General features: G+C 54.1%; 1 protein-coding gene across 2 annotated transcripts in view; it reads left to right on the top strand.

The window, feature by feature from the left end:
* The first annotated feature begins 864 nt into the window (after nt 1-864).
* The window catches only part of Sorcs2 (sortilin related VPS10 domain containing receptor 2), a 389,043-nt gene continuing 379,559 nt past the window's right edge, over nt 865-10,348 (top strand). For both annotated transcript variants that reach the window (XM_021162553.2, XM_029478093.2), the window contains exon 1: nt 865-1,396. In XM_021162553.2, coding sequence (XP_021018212.1) covers nt 920-1,396 — 477 coding nt within the window. In that variant the 5' untranslated portion in view covers nt 865-919. The remainder of the gene's footprint in view (nt 1,397-10,348) is intronic.

Below are 10,348 nucleotides of genomic sequence, written 5' to 3'. Positions count from 1 at the left end.
AGCTCAACTGCACTCTTGGCCTTATTTGGGCAGGCACCTGCTTTGTGTCCTGGATGGCAGAGGGGCTGGTAATAATGGCTGCTTTTATTGACATTGAATTAAAGACTTGGTGAGCTCTGGGGCTAGTTTCCTCATGTTCTGTGCTGGCCTACACCTTCTGGCTGGGACCTTGCCTCTCTGTTCTCTCCTTGCTACCGCTACACAGGTGTAATCTGTTCAGGGGCTCCCCCTGGAGGTGGGAGATAAAGCCAGAGTCTGAGGGACTAAATTGGTTTTGGGCGACACCCCAAGGTTCCTGCACTGTCCTCAGCTGTCAACATCTCTCAGGTTTTCATGATTCGCAGGCGTCCCCTTGACTCTCTCCAGCAGCGCCGGGAGGAGGCGCCCTCCCCACCTCCGCAGAACCGCTACTCTGGAGTTGTTTGGCCTCTAAGCGCGCTACTTGGGTGTGGCCTGTTTCCCTTTGTTGCACCCTGTTGTGCCCCAAGTGCCTGGAACTCTGGCTGGTCAAGTGTAGACGCCTCGAGAAAGTCAGGGAGGATGAAAAGAGGGTGGGAGAAGAGGAGCAAGGATAAAGTTAGGAGTCACTGGGAAGGAAGGAAGGAAGGAAGGAAGGAAGGAAGGAAGGAAGGAAGGAAGGAAGGAAGGAAGGAAGGAAGGAAGGAAGGAAGGGGTCTTGGAGGTGTGACTGCGCTCAGGACATCCTGGCCCGGCCTGGCCCAGCCCAGAGCTGCGGTGACTTGCGCTCGGCCGGCAGGTGGCGATGCTCCCTTGGCTGCGTGGCGGCGTTGAGTCCCCTCCTCCCGCGCTCCCTCCCTCCCGGCTCCTTTCTCTGCGCTCTTGCTCAAGCTCCCAGCGCCCTCCCGCTCTCCCGGCCGCGGTGTCGTCCGCACCGCCCCGCCGTTACCTACCAGCGACCATGGCGCACCGGGGACCCCCGAGTGCCCCGAAGCGTCCTGGCTCTACTGCGCCGGACCGGAGCTTTCAGGCTCTGCTGCCGCCGTGCTGGCCACGTTCGTGGCCGCTGCTGCTGCTGCTGGTGCTGGTGGCTGCCTGCGGAGCGATGGGGCGCTCCCCCCAGCCCGGGCGCCAGGGTCCCGGTGTGCAGATCACTAGGCTGCTGCCCGCGGGACGCACGGAGTCCGGCGATCGCAAAGATCCGCAGGCACGAGAATCAGAACCCAGCGCCCCGGGTCTCGGTCCGGGTTCTGCTTCGGGTCCCAGCACCGATGGCGCCCCAGCTCCGGGCAAGGGGCGCAGGGCTCGGGCGGTGCCGGTGGCCGGTGCGGCTTCGGCTTCGCGCGCACAGGTCTCGCTCATCAGCACGTCGTTCGTGCTCAAGGGAGACGCGACGCACAACCAGGCGATGGTACACTGGACAGGAGAGAACAGCAGCGTAAGTAACCTCCGCACGCACCCCGGCCCTGCCCGGACACCTCGGGATACCCAGGGAGACCACCACAGCCCCTTACTTCCGGACCACCCGCGGTCACTCTGCTGGGCATTCTTGGCTACTTGGGGGACGCGGGTCACCTCGGCGGCGCCCCTACTGGCTTCTGGTTATGGGTTACTTTTGGAAGGGTCCTCGAATTTGTGAGATTCTGTCTCGCTCAGAAGGCATTTCCGAAGATCTGGAGACCAGAAACACCCCTAGCTTCTAGGTCTGGGCTACAGGGAAGGTCCCTGGAGTCTTCAGGATCTGGGCAGCATGGGACAACTCCAGGTCCTTGAGGGCTACCCAGCTCTGCGCCGCGTGGACAGTGGGTGGGTCGCCCACACACTGCACTGCACTCAGCAGCTCCAGAGAGCACCTCTGGAATTGCCACCTCTGGCGTCCTTACTACTTCATTTATGCTGATCTCAGGGTCCACGATATCCCTGGCAGTTCCATGTCCAGTTCGAAGGCTCTTAATTCTAGGATTGCTCCTCCTAGTGTGTCCCACAGCTGTCTTTGGTCCGAGTGGACCATGGGGTGTTTAATATTATTTAACGTTCTGTGGTCTTTAGAGCAGTGCGCCAACTCCCTCCCTACCTTTCTCCCATGCCTCTCCCTCTGCCCGGAGATCTCCAGCATCCATCCCTCTCCTGCACTTCCAGATTTAGGATCCAGCCACTCCCTGTTCCTTTTTTTGGTAGTGCACCTCAAGGGGTTTGTTTTTCCTTGTTAAAGGTCAGAGTCACTTTGTCCCCTCTGAGGAATCTCAGGTGTGTGCACTCCAGGTTTGCAAGTCTTTGCTCTCCAGGGAAGTGTGTTTTCATGAAGAGAGAGAGAGAGCTAGGAATCCCTCCTCACTGCCTGTACCACACAGACTTTCCATTCCTCCCCCACCCCACCCCTCAGGAGGTGACTCCACCTCTTTTCCTTGTCTTCCAAGTTTTTTAGGAGACTGCATAGGGACAGAGTCCCTGCATGCACTGGGAAGTGGAGTGAGCGGGTCTTCTTTTTGGGTTATCAGGTGGACCTAATTAAGCTGCAGACACTTTTAACCCCCCCTCCCCCAGTCTCCTCTCCTCGCACTCTCGGTGACTGCTCGGAGGCTTCCATTTGTGCTAGGGAAGGGACCACCATGTGGCCTTGGCTGGTCTAAACTCCAGTCCTGCCAGCCCCTTCCCTACTGGCTGGCTTTGTCCAGGGTGCAGGTGTCTTCACTGGTCCCTAAGCTAATGGCATCTCCAGGAAGACTAGCAGCCCTCAGAGGGCAGAGCTGGTGCTGTGGACGCATCTGGCCAGCAGGGGGCAGTCAGGGTGCTGAACAGAGTACTTGGGTGTTCCTCCCAAGAAGGGAGTTGAGGTGCCCTGATGTCCTTCTCAACTGCACCTTGAGCAAGCCCTCCACCTCTAGGTATTCCGCTGGCCCCAGCCTTTTAGTGCTGGCTAGCACCCAATAATAAACCGGAACCCCTGGGCCATTGGCCATTCTTGGGGACTGAATAGTAAGTAGCCCAGAACACAAGAACTGAAAGGGACAGAAACACACTGAGATCTGGATCTGAGGTGCTGAAGTGGTTAATTCAACTATCTTGTCACTTTGTCACTTAGCTTCATGGTATGAAAGAAGGGAGTGAGACACCAGGTGGGGGTGATGGATCTATAGGAAAGGAGACCAGCTGCCTCTAGTATGGGCTGCTTGCTGTCCAGCTGAACCCCCTATGAGATTACAGCCTGGCCCTTGAATAGGCACTTTGGAGAGTTGAGGATGGAGAATGACTGGCTGAGCTCTGAGTGACCCTCTTCTGCAGCCGTTATCACATGGGGGCAGGCGTAAGATGTGGACACCTGGGCCCAGCCTGGCACTTAGCTGGCACCTAGTTTATGATGAATGTGCGGGGCAGCATGGAAACACTACCCGGTTATCTCTCTGACTTCTGTCTTCTCTCTTCTCCCAACTCTCATGGACCTTGCAGAAGATGGGATTCTCTCCAGAAACCCTGACCGACAGCCCATGGCTGGGGATGCACTCATAGGTTTACCTTGTCTGAGAAAACCCAGGAGTAGAAAAAGATGGGTGAGGGCTGCCTCAGGAAACCGGTTCCTTTAAACACAGTTCTCTCAGATCTGGTGTGCACAGCACATTCTTGGCACATGAAGTGTCTTGGAAGTGCGTTGCTCCCCCTCCATGCTCAGTGTGCAGCCACAGGGACAAAGATGAGAGCCAGCACTTGGCAGTTGGCTGTACCTCTTGCTTGAAGCACCACCTCGGCAAGCTTGGATGAGACCAGAGCAGACTGAGGGACTCTGTGAGTGCTGTCTTTATGGGGTTGCCTTTCTGCTGCTTGCCTCTGCCCTCTGCAGATGCGGTCCACAGCAGAGTGTTTGCTTTATAACATCAGGTGCTTTTCAAAACAAGACCGCTGCGGGAGGGGGGGCTGGGGGAGGGGCACAGACTCTCCGAAAGACATTAGTGAGCATCCCAAGCATCCTGCTAAGGGATGGGTTGAGGGATGGTGGGACTCAAGCTGGTTTCCAGACAGTTTCTGTCACTCCAGCTCTGGGAACATATGTGAGTTTTCCCTGCGAAGGCGCCATTCTTTCCCGCTCCCATGGAGATAGGGAAGAGGACTCACTTGGAAGTTCAAACAGGGCCTCTCCAGCTGACGTTTAGCTGTGCCAACACATTGTTACAAGTGAGATGAATCCTTCGTGGAAACCGACCAGGGTTGCCTTTTGATGGGCCTGGGTTGGGCTGTGCACACAGGGCTCTGGGTCTCCACACTGCCCTTGGAGGCAGAGAGGACATAGAAAGGTGGGAAACAGACTTCTGTGCTAGGCTCCATCTGAGGGGTGGCAATTTCTTGTTAGCCTGGTAGGAATGTGAGGAACTGTTTTGGGGGAAATTACTTGCCAATGGGGCTTATTTTAAGTATGCTCACCTGGGCTCCTTCCTGTATAACACTTGAATACAACTCATGGTTTAACTTGGGTGCGAACTTTCTACATCCAGGTCTCCTCTCTGCTCCTCAGACTGACCAGTGACTTTTTTTCTAGCCTGTGCTGTGTCTCCGGAAGAGGTGGTGTTTGTTCCTAGACAGTTCTAGGCAGATTGAGCGTGCTCCACTCCAGGCATCTGGCTGGACTCCCTACCCTGTGTCATGTTATATAAATGCAGAGAGCCCAGTGCAGGTCAGAAGGTGGGTTCTCTGTGGTGGAAGGCCAAGGGCAGGCTGTCAGCCTCAGTTTCTTGTATAGAGGGATTATGGTCTCTGCCTGAATTGAATGCGAACTGCTGCAGGCCAGGTTCCTTGAGGCAGGTGCATTAGTTTGCTCTGGCTTTGTGGCAAAGGACTATGGCAATGTGGGTCCTTGACAGCAGTGTCCCTTTGACCCTTTGTTCGCACCCAGATCGTGAGCTCTCTCCTTCCTATTGGGACACCAGAACCACTGGGTTAAGGCCATCTTGACAAGCTCAGTATAATGGAAGCACAGTTAGAAGTCCTACTGATTCACTCATTTGCAAGTCCTGGGCTTCAATTTATGGACCTTGGGGGAGGGGCCGAAACAGTCCTGCCCCCAAGTGCAGGGAACGGGTCTCACTTGTCATTCTCTGGGCAAGCACCTGGAGCTCACAGTCACCTGATGGGAGAGATGAGATAGACATAATCAGGCAGATATTGAGAAGGACGTCATCAGGGAGGACAGCATAGCAGAGGCGGCCTCAGGGATGGCTCAAAGGATGAGTAGCGCCGAAGTAGAGGAGAGAAGGAGGGTGTTCAAGCTGGACAGTTTGAGCGGGTCCTGTTAGGTAAGAATTTGAAGGTCACAGGTGCCACACAGAGACACCAAATACATTGTGTGGGAGCAGAAGCCTGAGCAAGAAGCTGGGAGGGAAAAAGATTGCGCATGGTCCCCAAATGTGTAGCTGAAGAGCCCATGCCAGGGTTGGGGTGGTGAATATTTTGGCTTCCGAGCCTCCTGGCCTGGGTTTGTCTCAGGATCTCCCCTCTGGCTTTGAGTCCTAACATGAATGGAGGAGATGCTCTGGGGCCTCTGTCCTTGCTGTGGGAGGGGGACTTGCAGGCTCATAGGTTGGTTGTACAAGGGCCAGATTTTCTAAGTGAAATGCATAGATCACAGCATGATGCGTGGCTAGAGGTTAGCTTGGAAAGGTCACAGGAGGTGTACAGGGTTGAGGCTCGTGGGACTCTGTACTGGAGGTGCCCAGGTTAGGAGGAATAGCCTGCTGTGCCAGCTTCTTGCTTTCTTCAGTGCTGGGCTCTGAGGTGGCAAGTCAGTCTCTACCTACTGAGACCTTCTGAGATCTGAAGTGAATGGATCCATGCCTGGCACGAAGCTGACTGACAGCCCTGCTTCCTATAGCTGTGGTGTTGTGGTGTTTATGGCTTTACGGTTTTGCATTAGAAGTGTCTCAGTGGCTCCTGGGCACTGCGGCTTCCTGAGTTCAGGGCTCCTGAGAGCCAGTCTCCCTTTGTTCTATGGCTGGAGCGGAGGTCTGGCTTCCCAAGGGAGCTGAGACTGGCAGCTTGTAGGCACCGAGCACTTGTCCTTGCAGCTACTACCACCGAAGCATCCGGTAGCCACCCAAGTGAGACAGAGACCAAGGATGCGGTGGCTCATGCTGAGTGCCTGTCACAGGGGCTGTCAGGTGCCTGCCACTGGCAGGCAAGCCCGTCAGGGCCTTGAGTCTAGTGTCTGGATGAAGAATGAGGAGAAAGACAGCGCTGCCTGTGTAGTGGACAGGTGGTGGCCAGAGAGCAGTGTACCGTAGCACACAGTCTATGGAGGCAAACCACAGGTGCATACTCTAGCGGGCTCCTGTTTCATGCCGATGGTACCCCAGGATCCTGTGCTGAGGGTGCCCAGGGTCCTGTGCTGAGGATACCCCGGGGTCCTGTGCTGAGGGTGCCTAGGGTCCTGGGATGAGGATGCCCAGGGTCTTGTGCAGCGGTATATGAAGGGATTACAGGTGCTGAGGGACCCTGCCAGAGTCTGTGTGTAAGGGTGATTCATTTGTATCTTGTATAACTTTCTTTGCGAGGGAGGCGGTTAGGGTGACACCGAGGGCTGTCCTTGAGGGCAGGGAAGCCATGCTGCATTTTCACTTGAGTCCAGGCTGATGCTCAGGTCAGTGAGAAGGCTTTGCAGGCAGTGAGATGTCATCCTCCCATGCAAACATTTGAAGTCCAGTGGGAGCACCCCAAGAACCCCACTGCCTGCAGCTCACAGAGACTCAGCTGCGGAAGATGAAGATGAACAGATGGGGTTTGGGAAAGGGACTGGGCAGCTCCTTTCAACTGTGAAGGCTGAGGAAAATTAAGTCATTTGACTAGGTCATGGGGAGCAGTGGAGGCCTGGATGGGAGGGGCTATTTGGGGCTGAAAGACTGTAGGCCTCCTTCCACCATAGTGCATGTCACCTGAGCCAGGAGCTCTATCAGGGGTTCCCAGCTGGGAACTGAGAGAGACTCTTGGCTCTGGTGGTACCACCTGCTTCTGCCTTCCCTGTTGGACATCTCCTTTGGCTGGTGGTGGACAGCTGCCCTCCTTTGTTCTTGTCCAAGGTCAACAGGTGTGATGTCATTATGGATTGAGGTCCCCAGCACTACAGGTCATCTTTTTTGGGCATCTCAGGTTTGATCTCAGGTCGTTCCCAGCTCCACTCTCCCAGGCTCTCCAAAAGCCTCTAAGGTCCTGTCTTGCTCAATGCTCTAGTGGGCAACTCAGAGTCTAGAAGTCCTGCGCCCCTTCCCCCTTGAGAGCTCATGTGTGTGTGTGTGTGTGTGTGTGTGTGTGTGCACATGCATGTGCACAGACTGGACTGAATGGAGGGCTCTCACTTTCAGCTTCTATGTGTGTGGCCAGTAGAGCCACAGGAGCCATGCTTGGGAGACTCCCGTGCATTTGTAGAGACCCTGATCTCTGAGAGTTAGGATTGTTTGAGAAGGCTTGAGATGTCTGCTCCAGGCCCTGCTGAGAACTGGCAGCATTGGATAGGAGGAGTCTGGGCAGGCAGAGGTGCTGATGTTGAGTCCCTGTATGGTGTGACCCCTGGTAAGTGTCAGCATGAATGAGAGGCTGAGGGGATAGAGTCACTAGTGTGAGCCCCTGTGTGTGGGACTCATGCTGCCCTCTCAGCCTCTGACCTTGGGGACCTTGCCCTGTCCACCAGAATGCCCACTTGTCTCCCCATTAATCCCTGAACCTCACTCCTCTCCGCCCTCAGTGAGAAGCCCACTCCTCCAGTGTCTGCCTCCCCCCGGGCTGTATCTGTGTACCCAGTTTCTTGGGTTTCAGTTTCCTCGTCTATAACATGAGCAGCAGTGCCTGGTGATTTTTAAATCACTACCAACCCTGCTATGGACTTTGTGTATACATTTAATTTATTCATATTTTATTTATAGATATGTTGAGCAGCATTGGGAAGGGCTTGAAAGCCCCAGTGCTGGCACACAGCTGCCTCTTCTTAATGTTGCTGTAGGTGCAGCCCTTAATGCCCCAAGGCTCCAGTGTGGACTCCAGCATTAGGTACAGCCAGACTCCCCTGCTTCTGCTATTCTAATTGGTTGAGGATAGAGCTTCTCTGAGCCTGCTTTTGGTAAAGCAAGGCTAACAATTCTGTGTCAGGTTCCAGAGAGCATTCTAGTTGTCCAGCTTGGGCACCCTGTGGAGCCTGGCCAGCAATGGGTGGAGCCTGGCCAGCATGGGTGGAGCCTGGCCAGCATGGGTGGAGTCTGGCTAGCATTTGTGGGGCCTGGCCAGCATGCTGCCAATGCAGTCTTCCACTCTGTGGTTTTCCAAGTCCTTGGACATCACTTCCTTGTTCTTTCTTTTCTAGCAACAGTGCAGGTCCCAGCCCCCAGCAGCTGTGGACTCAGCTAATATTTGCTGAGCATTTCTTGTGTACCTGGCAGGGTTAACTGCTGGGGCTGCAGTGTGGAGCGCAATGAAGCAAAGACCTTGCCTGGTGAGATGTTGAGTGGAAGTAGAATTCTTTCCAGAGTGTCCTCAGGGCTGTGTGAACATGTGGGTGGGGGATGCAGGGAGACTCCCTAGAGGAGGTGCAGATGGAGCTGCTCTGAAGGACAAGGAGAAGAGCCTCACCCAGTCTGAGGTGGAGACTGGGAAAGAAAGCAAGGATATTGAGGCCAGGAGGGAGGTGAGGAGCTGAGAAGCCCAGAGAGCTCTCAGGCAGAGGAGGGAGACAGCTGCCATCAGGAAGTCTGGCTCAGAGGTGCCAGGACAACCCTTCAGCAAAGTTCCTGACACACTTCACACACCCACTTCTGCTTTAATGAAGGGGCTCTTTTAGTCTGTAGTTGCAGGAGGTTCCAGAGCGCATTCTAAGGAGGTCATACATTAGCTCCTCTGCACACTCGTTGGGTCAGTCTGTGGCTTGCTCAGGCCTCTCCAGAATTGACGTTACTCCATGGTGATGATTTTCCAGTCAGGTTAGGACTTGCCAGGGGTGACGCGAATGAGCCCAGAGTTGGAGCTTCTGGAAAAGCAGCTGGGTGCCTTTGTGGGGCCCCGAGCTTACAGGCTGCCTTCTGGTTGGGGCTCTCTGGGACCCAAACTTTAAAAGTCCATTGATAGCTCTCTTTGGATGCTCTGTGGGTTACCAAGGGAGGCTGAGCCCCGAGGGTCTAATGATGTCACCAGGACTGCTACTCAAGGTCATTCCTTCAGGGTATAGGGACCAGGGCTGAGCTCTGACCCTGCAGAATTTATAGTTTGTCAGACGTGAATACTAATCTATATGTGTTAGGCTGGTTTGGGTCTGCGCATGATAGACATCAACAGAGTGCATGCTTGTATCAGATCATGTCATGGCTGTCTTGGGTATGGGAGACCCTTCCAGGGTCTTGCGTGAGTGTGATCTGGATTCTGAGTGTGAAAGAAGCCACAATATGATGGGGATGGGCATGCCCCACATGGCAGGTCTGTGCAATCACACGCTTTTCTGGACCCGCCCCACAAGGCTGGAAACTGAAGATGCAGGCACCTGGCTCCCAAGCCTGCATAGGTGTTGGGTGATGGTTGACGGCAGACACCTGGCCTTTTTCGAGACACCCTAGGATTGCTGACACTTAGCAGTCCACAGAGGGTTCATCACCCTGAATCCAATTAAGCTCCTCTCATTGTTTGAACACTGAGGGAAAGAGAGCAGGCCCTAGAAAGGTAGAATCAGAAATAAAAAGCTCGCCATTCTTTGAAGGTGGAGAAGCCCCTTCCTAGTTTGTGCTTCTGTAGCGGTTGCTTGCTTATTTGCACAGAAAATTACAATCATTTAATTAGTTTCTCCTCACACCGGCTCAGAGATCTTAAAATAACAACCCTCGCCGTCCTTACTAATTTTCTCCCAGAAGCAGATGATTTGCTCCGATGTTGAGCTGGCCCCAACTTGAGCACAGCCTGGCTCTCTCGGACGCCATTTCCTGATATTTGTGGATAAACTGAGTTCAAATGAAAGCAAGAAAAGAGGTGGGCCAAGTGTAGGCTTCTGTGCGGATCAATCTTAAGTCTGAGAGTTCTTCTTGAGGTTTTGTATTTGTTTGTTTGTTTTTTTTTTTTGCCCTTGTGTATTTTGTGAAGTGTCACAATAAGTACCACACTGGGCTCAAGAGGAAGTAGCCTCTGCCTGTCGGGGTCACCTCCTGTCCTTTTCTCTGATACGATTTAATTGTCTCATAGTGTTCTCCTCTGTTTCATAGAGCCCTGGATTAGGGGCAATAAAATGAATAACCGCAGCCCCTTAGTACCTGCCGCATCAGGCTGCCTGCATCTTCTCATTGCAGAGACAATTCCGCACCACTTACAGTTATGACCCCACATGCACACAGTTGTCTCCAGGGCTCGTAGGGCATAGCCATTAATGGCCCCAGGCATCGTTTGA

The sequence above is a fragment of the Mus caroli genome, unplaced genomic scaffold (assembly GCF_978045245.1).
Source record: "Mus caroli unplaced genomic scaffold, Mus_caroli_1 scaffold_4, whole genome shotgun sequence".
Lineage (NCBI taxonomy): Eukaryota > Metazoa > Chordata > Mammalia > Rodentia > Muridae > Mus > Mus caroli.
The sequence above is the reverse complement of the archived record's forward strand: the minus strand, read 5'-3'. Positions and strand labels throughout refer to the sequence as shown.